Source organism: Protopterus annectens, chromosome 7.part0, assembly GCF_019279795.1.
Source record: "Protopterus annectens isolate FY-2018-M chromosome 7.part0, PAN1.0, whole genome shotgun sequence".
Taxonomy (NCBI): Eukaryota; Metazoa; Chordata; order Ceratodontiformes; family Protopteridae; genus Protopterus; species Protopterus annectens.
Window position 1 is genome coordinate 1,942,589,591 of NC_056739.1, and position 20,098 is coordinate 1,942,609,688.

The 20,098-nt window shown below is 38.6% G+C and overlaps 1 protein-coding gene across 1 annotated transcript in view; it reads left to right on the forward strand.

Annotated features, from left to right (window-relative positions):
* The window catches only part of SLCO3A1 (solute carrier organic anion transporter family member 3A1), a 1,904,841-nt gene that overhangs the window by 1,766,868 nt on the left and 117,875 nt on the right, over positions 1–20,098 (forward strand). Inside the window, exons 5-7 of the mRNA XM_044078369.1 lie at positions 4,782–4,946; positions 13,258–13,456; positions 16,299–16,440. Coding sequence (XP_043934304.1) covers positions 4,782–4,946; positions 13,258–13,456; positions 16,299–16,440 — 506 coding nt within the window. The remainder of the gene's footprint in view (positions 1–4,781; positions 4,947–13,257; positions 13,457–16,298; positions 16,441–20,098) is intronic.

The window sequence follows — 20,098 nt, forward strand, 5'->3', positions numbered from 1 at the left end:
CTAGTAGAGTTTTTAGCAGAATGTAGAACAGAAGCTGTCATTAAAAGGGAATAATTAGTAGAGCATGTACAATATTGCATGGCAATGAATCTATCAAAAGAGGTTAGAAAAAGAGAGATTGGATAAACAATTAAGCAATACACAAAGAAAACATGGGAGGACATATGCATGTCTCTCAAATATGCAACAAAATCTAGAAGATTTAGGAATTTTGCTTGGAAATGTTTACATAGATATTTTGTATACTTCAAGTAGACTCCAGAGAATTTATCCTCAGGTAGACAGCAAATGTTGGAAGTGTGACGGGGAAGAAAGAGATACATGGGAACATATGATCTGGAAGTGTGGTGGGTTGGTGGATTTAAGGATTCCCTGTGGGATCCACTGTAGGAGATGCTGGGTGGGTGGATTGGTTTGATGAGGGAGATGATTTTTCTGATCTATTGTACAGAATCAGAGTTGCCTAGACATCGTAAGGCCTTGCTGTGGTGGCTGCCAAAAAAAGCAATTACTAGAAAGTGGAAATCAGAATCTAAATCAGCTGTCTTAGAAGTAGTGAATATACTAGCAGAGATAAAACAACTGGAATTAAGATCTTTAGAAAAGGGTAGGAACAAACTACATAGGAAACATGGGAATTGTGGAAACAACACATACAAGGGAGGAATGAGGTTTAAATAAGGCAGGACTTAAATGAGCTGTTGAATGTTTGACTGAAAATGATTGGGTAGATTGTAAGTGATGTATAATTTTGCAACTAGGAGTGTGCCAATATGATTTGCAATGTAAAATACTTACAACTAGAATTGTATTGGTGTGGCTTGTTTTCATTTATATAAATGTATGATTGCTTATATCGTAAGTGATGGTTTGATAAAGATGTTTCTCTTTTTAAAAAAAAGGGTCTGGAATTCAATAATTTCTGTAATATTGCTTAGGTTATATGATGTATAGCAATATATGTGAAGTATAATGTTTAACTTGTTAATACAGTTTGATTACTTTTGTATAAATGTAAATTTGCCTATATCACAAGTGATAATTCAATAAAGGTGTTTAAAAAATGAAATATTTTATGGAAGTAAAATTTGATAAGCGATTTGTAATACATTGATTTACATTGGTTTTGTTTGTAGGTTCTGGTGTTCTGAAGAAGTCTTTACTTTTTATTTGCAAAAGTACTCATCATATATGCATGTGTATTTCATATATATATATATATATATATATATATATATATATATATATATAAATATATATATATATATATATATATATATATATATATATACACACACACACACACATAAAATGAGTGCGTACGTGTGTCTGTGTGTGTGCATATGTATGTATATATGTATATATATATATATATATATATATATATATATATATATATATATATATCTACTACTAACAATTATAAATATATAGGCACACACACACATACACACACACACACACACACACACACACACACACACACACACACACACACACACACACACACACAAACATATGTATATATACATAGGTTTGCTATCAAAATTGCAAATGGAAAAATAAATTCCGTTTGAAACACTGAGGGAAAACAACGAAAGTGACAATGTATAACACTGCACAGTGTCGAATCAGCTGAACAAATTCAGCAGATTTGACATTGTCGATGAACAGCTCATGTTATATCCATATAGGAGCTCAGGTAAGTGAAACTACTATACTTCACATCACGTTTTTACAGAGGGAAAGCACCCCTGCACCCCCCTGTGGAGGGCTGTGCTCTCCATTCCCCCTGCTATCTATATATTCCAACTCCAAGATTGCACGATGGTGAGGAAACAGATGAATTTCCCAATCCACACTGTACCATGATCTCTATACAGGACTTTGAGTTCATATCAGCGAATGCGCAGTGCATTTGCTGATATTAACTTTCGAACATGGAGATGTTCAGCAAGATGAAATTTTGAACATTCAGGTTTCGAGTTTTCCATCAGCAGAGCATCTCCATTCGCAATTTTGGTAGTAAACCATATATATATATATATATATATATATTTATATATATATATATATATATATATATATATATATATATATATATATATATATATATATATATATATATACGGATCCCCTTCAGTTTACCGAAACGCCACAACGCCGAAACACAAATCACCGACACCAAAAGACCGACAACACAAAATACCGACAATACACACAACCATACATGCACTAACCGTAACCCAAACCCTAACCCTAAGGTCCGACACAACCGCACACTTACCCTACCTGCACCCTAACCCTAACTCACTTAACCCACCCCTAAACCCACAGTCCATCACTATCGCACACACCCTACCTGCACCCTAACCCTAACTCACTTAACCCACCCTTAAACATACATTCCGTCACTATCGCACACTTACCCTACCCGCACCCTAACCCTAACTCACTTAACCCGCCCCTAAAACTACAGTCCCTCACTATCGCACACTTACCTGTCTGCTCCCTAACACTAAATCCCTCACTCTATCGCACACTTACCGAGTCCGTCAGGTTCTCACCTTGTCGGTCATCTGCATTGTCGGTGATTTCGGTCCGACGGATTCCTTGTCGGTGAAATGAGATTTCGGGCATCTAAAGGGGATCCATATATACACACCATATATCACACCATTAACTCAAGCCAAGCTACTTGTTGTAAATATTGACTAAAACATAAAATTCTACAAACAAATAGCACTAACAATTGTCAAAGTTCATAAAAAAACTAGGTTCACTCTACTGCTGCAAGAACTTCCTCATACAGGAATCCCGATTCACTATCTCTCGTACCCATCTACTAGGCACCTTACTATATGCTTCCCCAGTTCTAACTAACCTAAACAAATCTGACCTTCTGAAACTGTCTACCTGCTACAATAAAAATCTCAAAATTTGCAACCAGTGCTAAGTTTCGTTCTCACCATTGCCTCTCCCTAAGACAGCTAGGATGGTTAGAATTTCCTTACCTACTACAATACAATCAACTTCTCCTGACTCATCATCTGCTGTACCACCCAAATAAAATACCTGCCCTCTCTGGTCTGCTAACCTTTCATAATACTCCTCGTCAGCTAAGATCTTCCAATACCACCCTACAGACTGTTACCATTTGCTTGCATATCTCAGGCCAATCTCTTTATTCTTATGCAGTTGCTAAGGCCTGTAACTCTCTACCTCCTGAAATTAGATGTCTAAATAGTAAACATACTTTCAAATCCCTACTAAAAGATCTCCTATTCAAAACTTAGATATGTTCCTGTACAGAACCAGACTCATTTCACTGGTTCCTGATTTTCAAGATCCAGGTGTACTGTGTAGTTTCACTTAGTGCATAGTACTGTGAAGCAGGTGTTTAGGCCACCTTTCTAGTTATGATTTCTAGTTTATGACCCTGTTTGTCTATGGAAACTTCTTTTTGAATTTATGTTCAAGCAATTGTTTATTTGTTGTATAATGTCTTGTTTAATTTGTTTCTCAATATTCTAACCACTGTAGGCTGCATCATTTGTAAAACTCTGATTTTACTCCTTTTATATGTTCTATGCTGTTTGTACAAAACAGCTACCTTACCCACACCCTGACCCTAATGTCCGTCCCTATCGCACACTTACCTTAACATGTCTGTGTTCTCAGCGTTGGGATACTCAACTGTCGGTCTTCTCCGTTGTCGATCTTCCGGTGTCGGCGTTCTGCGTTGTCGGTGTTTTCAGGTAGGCCCATATATATAGTATATATATATATATATATATATATATATATATATATATATATATATATATATATCTATATATACGGATATATATATCTATATATATGTATATATATATATATATATATTTATAGATATAATTATAGATATAGATATATACACACATGCACACACACACACACACACACACACACACACACACACACACACACACACACACACACACATATATGTTTTTATATATATAAAACTGTAAACCACTTTTTGTCAAGATGCTCCTATACAAAAAAAAATTACATTTTTTTACATCTTTATAAAGGGTATCTTGATGATTTCTCATTGTTGATGTGACACCCCAAACCCATAATTAGAAATGGAAAAAAAGGGGTTGTGGATGGATGGGTGTGTGGATATAGAATATCTTGTCTAATGGATGGATTGATGGGCGGATATAGAATATCTTGTCTAATAGCCTTGCCCATGACTATTGTCTTTTGGTTCCTAGACTGATTTGTTCATTCATTCCCCTCCTCAGCCAGCAGTGGGGATGCCAGAGAGAGAGAGAGAGAGAGAGACAAAGAAAAACAAGGACCAGGAAAGTCTTTATACTGCAGGTTGCCAGTAAATCTTTAATGTTCCTGCAGCCTTCTCCTTTGTGATTAGCAAGGATAGGCCAGCTTTACATTCATCCATTCCTTCTCAGATTACCTGTTTCATCTGTTTTAGGACTGAGGAGAACCACCCTGCCCCGGCACTCACTGGGTACAAGGCACCAAACATTTCCCATTCACTGTGACAATCCATTCCAAAGATGTAAATATTGATGATATTGCTGTGATCTTTGTATTGAAAAATCATTTGCATGTTTTTTTAAGTGAAGCTGATGTTGAAGTGAGATGACTTGACAACTATGTCTGTCCTTGGAGAGATATTATTATTAAAAATGTTACTGACTGTAAAGACCAAAGGAGATAAGAATGTATTTAAGTGTACAAAACTTGTTTTATTTTTGTTTCTTCTACAGTGATTCCCACAGTAACAAAGCACCTGCTTTCAAATCCTGTCTTCACATGCATTGTTCTGGCTGCCTGTATGGAAATAGCAGTTGTTGCAGGCTTCGCTGCATTCTTGGGTAAATACCTTGAACAGCAGTTTAATCTCACCACATCATCAGCCAACCAGCTACTTGGTAAGTGATGTAATTTCTCTGAATGTGCATGTGCAAGCTTACAAGTAAGTCACAAACCAAGCTCATAGTGTCTACAAAGGAGGTGACAAGTAATAAGATATACAGGTTCAATCCCCTGATGTCTCTGTGTGTACCTATGATGTATAAATGGGTTTGGGAAATAAATCAAGGACTTATTTCTTATTTTGTTGGCAGATTTACAGTGCTTCACTACTATCAAACTGAAGAATGATGTTTAAATTGTTAATCTTTACAGCTAATGATTGTTAAAAGAAGAATAAGAAAATGTGATAGTTTCTTTATGCTAAGAAGGTTATCAGCTGTCTCTTTTTATGAGAAAATAAATATCTTGGTCTGCATACCTCTCAACCTCTTAAAACAAAATATCTGGACAAAGCCATACATTTTGGTGGAATAAAATCCAAAAAATAGGGACAATTTTTAAATATTGCTCTTATAAACTTAAAACGTTGACAAAATAAAAGCTTTTCCATTACCATGGATTTTCTGACGAGTATAAAGTCTGAAACTCAAATTAGTTTCTTACTTCCACCCTCAATGATTTGCCAATCATTTGCAAGAAAACCAAAAATTTATGAAGAACAGACCATAAATATGAGGCAAAAATCTGGACATTCTGCGAAAATCTGGACAGTTGAGAGGTCATTTAACATTTTGATTTACATGGTTAGATGAGATTTTATGGAACTGGAGTGCAGAATAAAAATTGAGTTTGCAGTCTTTAGATTTGTTAAATTTGTGGAAGCATTACTGGGCATTGATAACATCCTACAGGAATAGATTAATTCAGTAAATTATTTTATTAATAGCTTGCTTAACTTCCGAAGATTTAAGTTGGCTTTATCAAATTAAGATACATTGGCACAGATGAGGCTCTATCGAAACCTAGAAGCATGCCTGGTTGGAGTGTTCTCATGTTGTTCCATGTTGGCAAAACACTGCCAGTCTAATGGCTGCAACCTGTGACACTCTAAATAATTTTCAAGATTTGTGGTTGCTAGGTAGGAGTAATTAATTAATTATCTTGTTATACCAGTAGTAACACTGTTTCTATTGGTCATTTTAGCAACTAAAAGAATTACTGTTGATTTATGGAATGATGAAATTAAAATGCATAAATAATTTCCCCTAGCAAACTTGTTTAAATATTTTAATTACTTTATTCAGTGTGAAAAGTTTATATTATGATCTAATATTTATTCTCTTTTTTCTTTATGTCACTGACAGTAGGATTGGGAAGGTCAGGAGATCATTGCTTTCTGTTGCATCTTATAACTTTTTTGCCTATTAAATTGCTTCTGCTTAATAAATCTGGAAATTAAATAATTATATAAAAAGGAAAAAAAAGAAACACTCATGCTGGATGTTATTCAGATCCACTCCCCCTTGTAGCGATGGGCAGGGATACCATTTACACTGAAAATGTGTCTACCTTGTCGTGGAACAGCTTTGTATCTAAGCTTGCATGGTGGTAAAGTGCTATAACAAAAGAGCTAAGAGAACAGCAGCAGATTATGATTCTGAAATTGCAGATGTGCTGTGTTTGGTGTCTTCATGTCAGAAATAAAGAGTGAGAGCAAATTCAAGAAAGGCCTCATCCAGTACACACACACACACACACACATATATATATATATATATATATATATATATATATATATATATATATATATATATATATATATATATGGGTCTACTACATATTAACAAAATTTCACATTACCGACTTTTAAATCACCGAGATGAAATAACCGAAACAACACAATCACAAATGCTGACAATACCAAAACCGAAAATCACGAAAACCAGAGTATTTACTCACGATACCCTACACACTACTGTAAAAGCAAACACAACAACACCTCATTTCTGTTATAAAGTATTGCAGCCGAAAAATGCATCACTTTAAACTGCATAACTTCCTGTTCAAAACACTAAATTTTAAAGGGACATGCTCTTATTACTGTAAACGTTCCACTGTCGCATATTAAACACTGCAGCTACACCTTTGAAATATACAATGACATCATGTATATAGCAGAAACACAAAATCTAAAGACAGAATTGTACATTTTTTTAAAGTTTTTGCATGGGGGCTGCTCCCCCCACACCCCCCTTGCAAATTATGTATACCAGCTATGAGATTGCACTATAGTGAGGAAAAGGGTAAATTTCCCAATCCCCACTATACTGCAATCTGTGTTCAGAAGCTCCAAGATCTGCTATAACTCCACAGCTGATAATCCTAATAAATTCAAAAAAAAAAAAAAAAAAAAAAATACACACATACATAAATACTGAAGTTGTTCTTATCTACATTCTCTGGAGACATGGGTAACATATGGTAATTTTTCGTGATTCTGAGTTTCTGTGTTGTCAATTTTCATGATTGTGTAGTTTTAATTATTTCATCTCAGTGATTTAAAAGTTGGTAATGTGAAATTTTGTTAATATGAAGTAGACCCATAGATATATATATATATATATATATATATATATATATATATATATATATATATGGGTCTACTTTTGTTTAGTTGAATCTCATTTCACTGAATTTCATTTCACCTCGACCATATCACTGAAAACACAAATTACTGAAAACTCACTTCACTGAATCTCATTTCACTGAACTGAACTTAGTATATATGGCACTGTGTAGTGTACTGTAAGACAAGTAAATGGTATATGACCTTTACCTCACTGTAGTGTGATCCTGGAGTTAGTATATACAGTTGGTGGGGAGTGTAGTGGGTGTAGTATCCCACCTTGTTTGTTTTATATTGTATTTTACAAAAACCTTCAAAACAATACATTTTAAACAATAGACATGCATAGTTACAACACCAATGACTAACTCTCTCCAGAAGACAATATGTACTCAAACTATGTGGGGAGTTATGCTCCCCACACCCTCCCAATAGCTTCCTACCTTGGCACCTTCAGAATTGAGGTCATCAGGTCCATCTGCTTTCCCAACTTCCATTCCTTGGTCACATCGACTTCAACTACTTCAAGCCTTCTGGACCTTTGAGCAGTGGTGTCAAAGCTGGAGTTTCCAGGTCAGGGTTGTCGGTTCCTGCTTTGGGTTCATCTGTCCCACTTAAAGTTTCAACTTTTGACAGCTTGGCTCTGATCTCACCATGGGGGCTAGGCATAGCTTCCTTGGGCTGGAGTGTTTCTCTAGTACCTTGATGTACTGGGACCATCGTTTCCAGGAGTCCAGCTTCCACCTCGGCCTTTGACATTGTACAAAGGATGTTCTTCTCTCAGGAGATGAGTCAGATTCCCTCAGCTGGTGTCCCATCCCTTTCTCGTCCGGGCCTGTGACCAGTCAGCGGTCTGCTTCGGGATAGCCTGCATTGGTGGGTGTCTACCCTGTTCCCTTAGAGGAGCTTCCTGTGTCTTCCCCCTGTACCCCCAGCATCACTGGAACAGGAGTTTTCAGGGAAGAGAAGGTGTAACAGGAAACACCTTGACTCCATGGAGGAGTCTTTAATGGATAATACTGACCTCGAGGTGGGAGAGGAATCCCCTAAGCCTTTACTGGATGATGCCTCATTTGTTAATCAAGTGGAGCTACTTCATTAATGTGGAGGCTGGACAACCAAAATCCCCTCTCTTGAGGAGTCAATATTTTTGTAGGTCTTTGGTGTGGGCCCATCCATTCCTGTGATGGTTCCCCCTCTGGATGCTCTAATAGACCTAGTGTTCTGGAAGGCATGGATAGAACCCGACACAGTGGAGTCCATCCGCTACAAGCCTGATGAGATTCTTGCACCTCCCAGGACTGGCTGTGTTGGAGTAACAGTCAGGTGTTTTGATGCTATTGTGGTGGCAGCTGCCAACAAGAAAGAGACGTGTGAAGAGAGCTCTTCAGTCCATCCCCTGAATAAGGAGTCTTAGGCTTCAGATCATTTAGAGAACTGCTGTTGTGCTTCAGCTACATTTGTGTTAAAACACTTAATTACTTATCTCACTTGACCAGACTCCAGTGTGACTTGCTTTCTGAAATATCAGGGAACATTAAAACACAGCATTCTCCCAGGACTCAAAATATGCTGGAGACTCAGTTGTCTACCCTGCTATCTGTTGCCAGTGTCTCCATGCCATGTGACACCACACATGGATGTCATTATGGAATACTGCAGATTGTTTCAAGGCATATGGGAAGATGCTGTCTGCTGTAGGAGTGCATTTCACTACCCCTCAATGATATTTTTCACGCAGTTGGGGGTAACTTCTTTTTCAGAAAGTCACAGCAATCTTCCCAGGACACTTCTTCAGAGATTCCTCCTGAGGGCAGGGGGGATCATGTTGGATACCGCCAATGGGGCAGGAGAGGTTCCATGGCTCTTTCTTTAGGTGACACTTCAGCAACCCTAAAGAGCTTCCTGAATGTCCTACTCTGGAGGCAGTCATGGATAATTTGGCTCTTCACTCAAAAGCTTAGGAGGCCATCACTTCATATTAAGAGTCATTTCAAGGGGTTATTCTATTCCCTTTTTAGGGATCCCAAACTTTCATCCAAGCATCTCCCAGATGTTCCATCCCATCAGAGATTGCAAGCAGCAGTAAAGATTTACAAGCCGCTCATAAACTGAATCATCTAAGATGTCCCACCAGACCAGTAAGGATCTTTAGTCTTTTTGAGATTCTTTTTGGTACAAAAGAAGAACAAGAACCTCAAGCCCATTTGAGATTTAAGCAAACTGAATCTATTTATGAAACAGATAAAATTCTGGATGGTCACAGTGCAGTCCATCTTACCTCTGCTGAGGTCTATCAAACACATCTAATTGTCCTTCCTCAGCTGAGGTAAGATGGACTGCACTGTGACCAAATTCTGGATGGTCACAGTGCAGTCCATCTTACCTCTGCTGAGGAAGGACAATTGGATGTGTTTGATAGACCTCAAGGATGCCTGCCATCATATAAAGATAGACAGGCAGTCCAGGATTGTTTTGTGCTTCTGGTTGGGGGCCATTCACTACCAGCTCAGGGCCCTGTCATTTGGTCTCACCACAGACTCCCATGTGTTCACTTTGTGTATGGCAGTGGCTGCAGTCTGGTTCTGACTGTAGGGATTCCAGATCTTCCCTCACCTGGATGATTGGCTCCGTACTGCCCCCACCAGAGCATCATTGATCATGGCTAGGGATGCCTTACTCCAGCTATGAGACCATTTAGGCATTATGGTCAATTACCTAAAGTCAAGCCTACAGCCTGTTATGGTATTAGAGTTCATATGTTGCCACTTGGATACAATCAGCCAAATTGCCAAGTTTCTGAACTGCAGAGTGAGCAGCCTGCATGCTTATGTCCTGTCAGAGCTCACAACTTCAAATCCTCCAGCTCATGCAGTTATGAAACTCATAGGTCATATGGCGCATCTATATCATGTTATCGAAAGTTTACTTAATCAAATCAGTAAAGGTCGAACTTTATTGATCGATTAAGTAAAACACTGAATAACGTAAAAACAAAAAAATTTAAAAAAAAAAACTAAATGGTGTAGGCAGGGGGGCAAGCCCCTCTGCATCCCCCACACCCCCCTACTTAAATATACCTACTCCAAGACTGCACTACATTGAGGTAAATGGAAATCTCCCTTTATGGATATTCTTCACTTTCGATATTGTCATGCCGACAATATCAGACTCGATATTGTCAGCTTTCGACAACGTGAAGCAGACCCCATATGGCAGCATCCATAGTGTTGGTTCCTTTATCCAGATATCATATATGGGTCCTGCAATGGATTATGGCCATACTGTGATCTTTCCTATCCCATTTAATGGATTTTTTCCAGTACAACTGATGAAAGATGAGTCAAAACCAAATTCATTGGTGGTTGCAGTCTACTTTAGCGACATACGGGAGACTGTTTTTTCAACTCCCTTGGCCATGGTCACCACAGATGCCTTCCTTCTGGGGTGGGAAGAATTTCAAAGGTAGGACAGTTCAAGAGTCCTGTTCTTCTGCAGAGGCAGACATCCACATTAATGTTTTTGAGATGAGAGTGGTCTTCCTTACACTGCAGGCTTTTCGGGATGCCCTTCCCAAAGGTGTGATTGCGATACCGATGAGCAACATGTCCATTGTCTGTTATCTCAACAAGCAGGGGGGAACATGTTCATATCTTCTTGGTCGAGTAGCCATGAGGATATGATAGTGGGTGATTTATTTTCACCAGTTTCTTGTTGCAGTGTACATCCTAGGGAAATCACTGACAGTTTCAGCAGGAGCGTTCTACTTCTTCGTGAGTGGTCCCTAAGTCCAAGAGTTTCAGCTTGGATTATTTAGTGATGGGGGACTCCATGTTGAGACCTATTTGCTTCCCCAGCCAGTACCAAGTGAAGTAGCTATTACACCATAGTTTCTCCTCTGGGACTGTCACCTAGGAATGCTGTGATGTTTATGTGGCCCTCCAGGACTTCTTTACACTAACCCCCGGTTCCTTTGTTTGTAAAACTTCTTCAGAATGCAGCCTGCTGCAGAGCAATTGTGATACTCGTAGCAGCTTTTTTAGCCTCATCAGTTATGATTTTCCTTCCTTTGGTCTCTTCTGAAATATCCCCCATTGGGTAGTGGATCCCATTCTGGACCTCATTTCTCATCCAACAAATCTGGATCTCCCCAATCTTCAGTCCCTCAAGTTAACCACATGGTTTCTCCAGTTCCCTTGATGGCTAGAAATCCCAAGCTTTCACAGGCTGTAGTTCACATCTTGCCTTCCTCTCAAAAACAGTCTACTAGAAAAGTGTATTCTAGTAAATGGAAATGTTTTGTACTTTGTGTTTAGTCATGTAGATTCTACTCCTTTTCCACTCCTTTAGAATCAGTTTTGGATTTTCTTACTTAGTTGGTTCAGCCAGGTTCTTCTTTTTCTACCATTAGGGTAGAGCTGGCAGCCATTTCTAATTTCCACATTTGCAGGGGCTTTGTTCCTCTGGCTTCCCTCAAGATTTCCATGGCATTCGTCAAAGGTACTTTTCTGTTACCTCACCTAGTTCGGGATCAGGTTCTACCCTCGGTTTGGTTTTCAGGTCCTTGCAGGCCCTTCGTTTGAACTTTCTGACTTGAAGCTGTTGTCTTTAAAGCCCTTGCTTTTGGTGGCTGTTACTTTGAGTAGAAGGATTTTGGAGTCAAATGCTCTTGATTCTTCTCCTTACATGGTGTTCCACAAAGACAGGGTGTGTCTCCATACAGAGCCTTCATTTCTGCCTAAAGTAGCTTTTAAGAATAATCTTAACAGTTTTGTTAATCTTCCTGTGTTTTTTTCCCATTGTTTGGATACGCAAAGGTAATTGAGATTTTATTTTGACTGTACCAAAGTCTTTAGAAAATCCAGTCAGTTATTTGTCTCTTTTTCAAAATCCAGGCTGGGCTCACCTGTGCCTAAAGTGACTTTATCCAAGTGGCTATCAGACTGTATTTTGTTTCCAAATTCTTTAAAAGGTGAGACCCTTCCACACAAATGTAAGGAGCATTCTACTAGGATTATGCCTACTTCTACATCTTTCTTTTCTAGAGTATCAATGGAAGAAGTTTGTGCAGTTGCATCATGAATGGGGTCACCACATTTTTGTGTCACATTATAAATTGGATATTCGGTGTAGATCCAGGACTTCTTTTGGCTCCACTGTGTTATACAATATCCTTCCTTAGTTCCATTCCAGGATTTTTTTCATGACTGGGGCCTCTGTTCCACAAGTTGAAGAGAGACAGAGCAGACAACATCGGATATGAAAGTTATGTACTTACCATAATGTTAGATCTGTGTTGTCTGTCTCTGTCTGGTTCTACCATCTCCCCTCCTGTCATGCCTTAGCTTATTATGGTGAGCTTCCCTGTCTGAAGTGGCTGGACAATGAAGGTCACCTCTTCCTTATCTGTGGAATCCAGCATTTTCCTTGGTTAGGGAAGTTGCTTCTAAGTTGGAGATGACTTACATGAAGCAAACTCAATCTGAGAAGTAGGGTGAGGAGCAGGGGAGTGTGGGTAAGAGCAGCAGAGCCTGGCAAGTTTGAAGTATGAAGAAATTGGCTGGTGTTGAATCCATGTCAGATCCAGTGACCCACAAGTTGAACCAGAAGGAGATAGACAACATGGGTGCATCATTCTGGTAAGTACATAACTTTTTTTTTCCTGTATCACTGTACCTCACAGCACAGGGCAGAAACACACAGGAGACTGTGAAACAAAATGTTATACGATTGTAACATTCCTTTATGACATTGTCGTGTTAGTGTTTCTTTAATAGCATTTCATTCTGTCTTTACCTTAGGTATGACAGCCATCCCTTGTGCCTGTCTGGGGATTTTTATGGGAGGACTCCTGGTAAAGAAGCTCAGTCTATCAGCACTTGGAGCTGTTCGAATGGCAATGCTTGTTAACCTGATATCAACAGCCTGTTATGTCTCCTTTCTTTTCCTGGGCTGTGATACTGGACCTGTAGCTGGAGTGACAGTTCCCTATGGAAATGAGTAAGTACAGATATTTATTTCCTTTTGCAAGCTTTTCACCATTGTTATTGTTATTAGCTCAGTGCTTCTAGTGTGCAGACTGCAGAACTGGATTGAGTTATTATTTGTTACATGGTGCAAGTTTCATAGTCACACATGAATGCACAGGGGCAAGTATTAGACTAGGTCAGGTCCATGACAGAGGTTTATGGTCTTACTAATGTCTAAATAAAAATGCCAGTATACAGAGGAGGATGTGGGGGTACTCAGGATCCAGAAACTCAGAACATCTATATGTTCTCTGATTAGATGTTCTGTGATGCATTTTATGCCTTTAAGTTTTTGAAAAATAATTAGTTGTTAACTATTCTTTTTAACTACTAACAAGAAAATTGTTATATGTGCTTCAAAACAGTGACTGAATGTGTGCGCGTGTGTGTCCAAAGATAAAATCAATGATGGGTATTTACACACACACACACACACACACACACACACACACACACACACACACACACACACACACACACACACACACACACACACACACACACACACACACACACACACACACACACACACAGTCTGTCACTGTCACATTACATGTTTACCTTTAGGCAAATCAGTAGAGCACCATTTCATCTACAGCATGTCTTTGGTTTGTTGGAGACAGTGGGACATGCAAGCTTCAAACAGACAAGACAGCAATCAATAATCATTTGTAGAACTGAGCACTGTGAGATGGCAGTGCTGCTCACTTCACCACTGAGCCATCAGTCAGTTGCTTTCATGTACATACTACCCAAATGACCACTCCCCTCCACATGCAAAGAGAAAGACAGAAAGACAGAGACACACATCCAGTCACACATGGATAAGCAGTAGCAGTGATCATTATGCACACTGATGTCAATAAATGCATTGCATTTTGTGATACTGCTTCTAATCTGAAACAACCTCTGTACCCATTAGTTATGGCCACTTTATTGACTGTGCGTACTTCACGTTTGACTGTGATGTAAAAAAAGAAAGAAATACAGTCATGAATTTCAACATTCTATCACACAAGCACAAAGTAGCCACAGAAAAATTACTCCATTGTGTTTCATACACATGCACAGCAGTCCTGCAAATCCAATTGTATCAAATAAAAAGAACAGTATTTTTTCATGCATATAGACAGCGCCCAAACCCAACTGTTATAGCAGTGAAGTTAGCAGTGTACATCTCAGATGTACGTATTTATTTTTTATTTATTTTATTTTATTTTCCATTTGTTGACCGGGCTAGTCTAACTGGATATATGTCCATTTTCAATAGAGGCCCCAGGAGAAAAGTTCCACATATTTTGCAGAAGCATATAGTAGCCTTCTGATGTCTAGCACCACCTACAAGCAGATGTAGTACAACTGAATTTTAAAAGATGTCTTGTAGTTATTTATAATTTTTTCTTTTTTTATTTCATTTATTCTCCAATAACTTGCTTTGTAAACCTTTGCAATAGTGCAACTTAGCCAAAGTTTATTCTGATACTTGTTTCTGGAATGGTGGCAACAGCACAAGCTATTCAGACTTGGAAACATTTGAATGAAGTAAAAACATACATGAGCACCTGGAAAAAAAAGATGATTTACTGTAATTTACCTTCTATTTTTTTCTGGTTGCCTCATTCATACTTCATTAAGAAATGTGATTTGTGTCTGGTAATAATTTATTGTTTTTTTTTTCCTTGTAAAGGGAGCCACCAACAATGTTGGGGCCAAGAGCTAATGTCAGCTCTGTGAATCCAGTGCACATCATGGAAACTAAGTGATGTAAACTTTCATTTGGCCAGTACACAAATTATGACCTTATGTTTCAAGAAATGTAGACTTCCTGCTTATCCTCCACTTCAGAATGGTAGTCTAATTTTTTCACATTTGGATCGGAGGTCTAGATCATCTGCTGATATGCTATAACAAGAAACTTATTTCTGTATATTGGATTTCTTGGTGCTTTTGTACTATTACTAAGTTGGTTTTAGACAGAATGGACATAGCTGTTATTTCATTCACCAGGTATGATTGTTAGATTATGCTTCTTGGCTTGTTTTCCTTCACTTCTCCATCACTCTGCCAGACGTTGGGACATTTCTTCATTGGCAGTGGCTCTAGGACTTACATTTCCTCTTACTGTCAGAAATGCACTGCTTATTAGCTGACGGTAGGTTGATGTCCATGAAGTGATCAAAGGAAAATATCATGGCACTATTCTCATTATTGGGAAAAATGTATTTTTTGTTTGATGATCAATGGCACTAAATGTATTTATGATATGCGTAATAGTCCATCCTTGTACTGCCCTGCTTCTCCATAAGGCATGCATAATCCTATACTTCACCTACTGGACTCATGGGAGAGAAGCTGGATATGCAACAGTACAGGACTGTTTTGCTGTGCCAGAAGCAGGCAGACAACTAAGGGAGGGCTAGAGTACCTTTTATCAAATGGGTGCATGCTGAAAATATCTTTTTGTGCAATGATAGGTGAATGCCTAGTTCTTTGATCAATACATGGTAGATTTTGAAACAGAAATGGCTTAGAAAAGTGCACATTCAGTAAAGTTAGGTGGTACAGGTAAGTTTTGTGTCTCAGGTAGTACCCTATTGTCTTTGATGCCACTGTTCAAGATGTAAAGTTAAGTTACTGACTGATACTTTATAAGTGTTAGGTGTTATTACCATCAAACATAATGCAGCTGTTATGAACCGTGCATTTAAAAACATTTGTTTTAAATTCTAGTACACTAAATGCTGCCTGTTGCTTCTGTTGCATCCTTAACATAGTGAAACTGTGTATTAAGATGTATTTTTCTTTAACAACAGGTCAGATGTACTGAGCATAAAACTGAATCCCATTTCCCTCTGCAATTCTGACTGTGACTGCCTCACTGATTCCATTACACCTGTTTGTGGAGTGGACGGAATTACTTATCTCTCATCTTGCTTCGCAGGCTGTTCCAGTTCTGTAAGAATCATTTTTGTATCTTGCACTTTAAATGGTTTATATAAAACTTTAAATATGTTTTATATCCTTCTACTTCATATCCCACTCGGTTGCTATAGTGTTGCATTTTTGCACATAGACATTCAAACAAATTGATAGAAATGGGGACTTATCATTGCAACTGTATCTGCAGTGAAAGCCAGCATCGATGCAGATGCCCCAACCATACTCTACCCTTTTTGTCAGTTCCCACTCCTTAATCATACTAAAACCTGTTAAGATACTCACAAAAATCTCCATAAATTCATGTTTCTGATCTCTAATGAGGAAGGCATATTTCTGCTTGGTTGGTAACACGCATATTGTTTGCTGTAGTCCTTGTCTGACACAATTTTATTTCAGATGTACTGTAACATATGCTATTTTCTCCATCAAATCCAAATGAGGGCTTTTCCAGCAGTTATCTGAAGATATTCCTAAGATCTGTCTTGAAATTGCCCCATGAAGTCTTCGATCCTGCCCACTTCCTAATGAGCTTCTCTGTTTCTACAGAATCCCCCACCATGTGTACTGTCTGCATATGTAAACTTGTTAACTGTCCTTTATTAATAATATCCACTGATTTTGGTCAAGAATGTAACCACTACAGTCTTTACTGTGTTCATATAAGGTTTTTGATGAGTATTTAGTTGTTTTAAATGCCTTACTGCATGTCGCATTTTCTCTTTTTAATTTTTTAGAAGTGTAGGCTGTAAGGTATGACAGAGTACTTTATGTAACATCCTTTGGAAGCACTACTGCCTTCATTTTGGTGGACTGCAATTCCTAAAGGAATTTTGTTTAAATCAGAATAATTTAGGTTGAATCTGGACAGAAAACTCAAGTCCTGAGTGTCATTAGATGGGTTAAGATAGTTGCTTACTTTAGGGTCTGTGTTGAAATGGCAAAACAAGAGCATCATATCCTTCTACATGAAATTAAAAGCATCTAAATCAATATAGTAAATGAGTGCAATCATTCCCAATGAAAAACAAAAAAAAAAAAGCCAACAATCAATAACACAGCAAACTGTGTTTGCAGTGAGTCAAGTCACTTGCTCCCCATTTGTTGTCTGTCCCCTTTACTTAAATATACTAACTACATCCACCCCCCCATTCCACCTTAGTAGTACATGCTATCCCTAACCCTGCCCCTAACCCTAATGTAAATCTTAGCTTAAAAAGTCTTTCCCATAATACTGCCACTAAACAAGACAGCTTGGACACTCAGACACACAGAGGCACACACACACACACACACACACACACACACACACACACACACACACACACACACACACACACACACACACACACACACATACACTAAATCCATCCCATAACCTAACCTTGACCCTAGCCCTAAACACTCACAGTCACAGAAATGCACACTTAATCTATACTCTTACCTAACCCTAACCCACACATTCACACAAATATACACACACAACTAGTATACATCCCACTTATTTTTTTTTTCCACAAAGCAAGTATCTGAAAAATGTTCATTCGATAAACCAGATGTTCGCATAAACAACCCCACACATCTGGCTATTGACCAAAGCAATGGTCAACCAAACACATTTCTATCTGTCTCTCTCTCTCTCTCTCTATATATATATATATATATATATATATATATATATATATATATATGTGTATATACAAATCCCTTTCATATTATCAAAATTAGACAAGACTGAAATTTAAATTCATGAGATGAAAACAACGAAAAGTTAAAATGATGAATGTACACAGAACCGAAAGTTATAACATTGAAACAAGCAGGGAGTATCTGAATGGAGATTGCTGTGCATTGAGGATTGGGAAGTTCACCCTTTTCCCCATTGTTGTGCAATCTCAGAAGGCTTGCTTCCCCTAGAAAAACTTCAAAAAAGGTTATATTAAAACAGAACAGTGACTTTTTCATTTTGTTTTTCAGAGAAGTCCTTCCTGTATGCCATAGTAGCTGCGTAAATCACAGGTTTGCTTAAAAGCACGTGTGTATTTGTAATGACTGGTTATGCGTGTAGAAGAGGATTGGACTGACCATGCTAGTTTCGATGTTTTAGCTTTCACTTTTCTGTACATTTGTCATTTTAAAGTTTCATTGATTTCATCTCGTGAATTTAAATTTCAGTCTTGTGTCATTTCATTAATATGATAGGGATCTATATAGATATATATATATATATATATATATATATATATATATATATATATATATATATATAGGTTCATAGGTAGATACTGGGCTATCTGCCCAAAGGCATATATTAGCCCAGCCACATTGTGCGGTATTCACCGCCCCTTTGGTTAGTTCCCTAGGCCCTTGATCTAGCAGCTAGTACCCTTCACCCTTATCTAGTAGGGCTGTTGGTATGATCCCTGGTGTGAACTTTCTGTTACCCATCCACTCATCAAGGTTCCTCTTGAAGAGTGATAGTGAGGGGCTCTGTCTTATATAGATCGGGACCTTGTTCCATAGCAAAGGAAGTCTTTGCGAAGGGAATCTATCCCTCCAGCATGTTCTATTCCTTGTTGTGCTGAGGTTTATATCCCTAGAGCATGTAGCTCGAGTGGATTTGGTTTTGCTAAGATGGAGCATGTTCAACAGTTCTGGGTTGGACATGGCTCTGTATGTTAGACAGAGATCGCCTCTAAGAAGGTGGTATGCAACAGAGAAAAGCCTTCATTTTTTCAATCGTGCTGCATAGGGCAACTGTTTCAGGCCAGTAATCCTCTTAGTGAGGTACCTCTGTGGTCTCTCCAGCTGCTGGAGATGCCTAGCCAGGTACATACCAATTAGTGCATTGTACTCAATAATGGGTCTGATGAGGGAAGAGTAGGGGGGCACCATTACATCCGTAGATCTTGATGCGAACCCTTTCGTGATCATATGGGTCACACAGAAGGATTTTCTAACCACCTTGGCAACATGGTTATCAAAGGAAAGCTGACCATCTACTTGGTTCCCTAGATCCCTTATTACTACTTCAGATTTCAGGGGGTTACCTCCTATGTGGTAGTTCGCGGGTACTCTGTTTTTTTCCAAAGGGGATTACTATGCATTTTTTAGCATTTAGCTTGAGACCATGGCTTTGACACCATGCATCAGTCTCATTAAGTCACTTCTGGAGGATATCCATGTCAGCCGGAGACTCTGTTATAGCACCCAGTTTGCAGTCATCCGCAAACTTGGTCAGCCACAGCCCTTCAGTGTTTGCCTATACTTCAGAGAAGTATATGCCAAACAGGAGAGGCCCCAGGACAGAGCCCTGAGGCACACCGCTCATTACTGGTCTGGATTCGGACATAGATCCCTCTACTCTTACTTTGTGGGATCTGTCTGAGAGCCAGTTTGCAATCCATCTTGTGACGTAAGGGTTTATGCCCAGGTTGGTGAGTTTATCAATAATACCCGAATGGGGAATGATGTCAGATGATTTAGCAAGGTCAAGGTAAGCCATGTGTACCTCCTTTCCCTTATCTATAACCTGAGTAACTGTCTCAAAGAAGTCCACCAGGTTCAGGAGGCATGATCTGCCCTTAACAAAGCCGAACTGTGTGGGGTCAAGTGTTTGGAGGTTCCCAATCTCTCCATTTATGAGTTCCATAATGATTTGCTCCATTGCCTTACA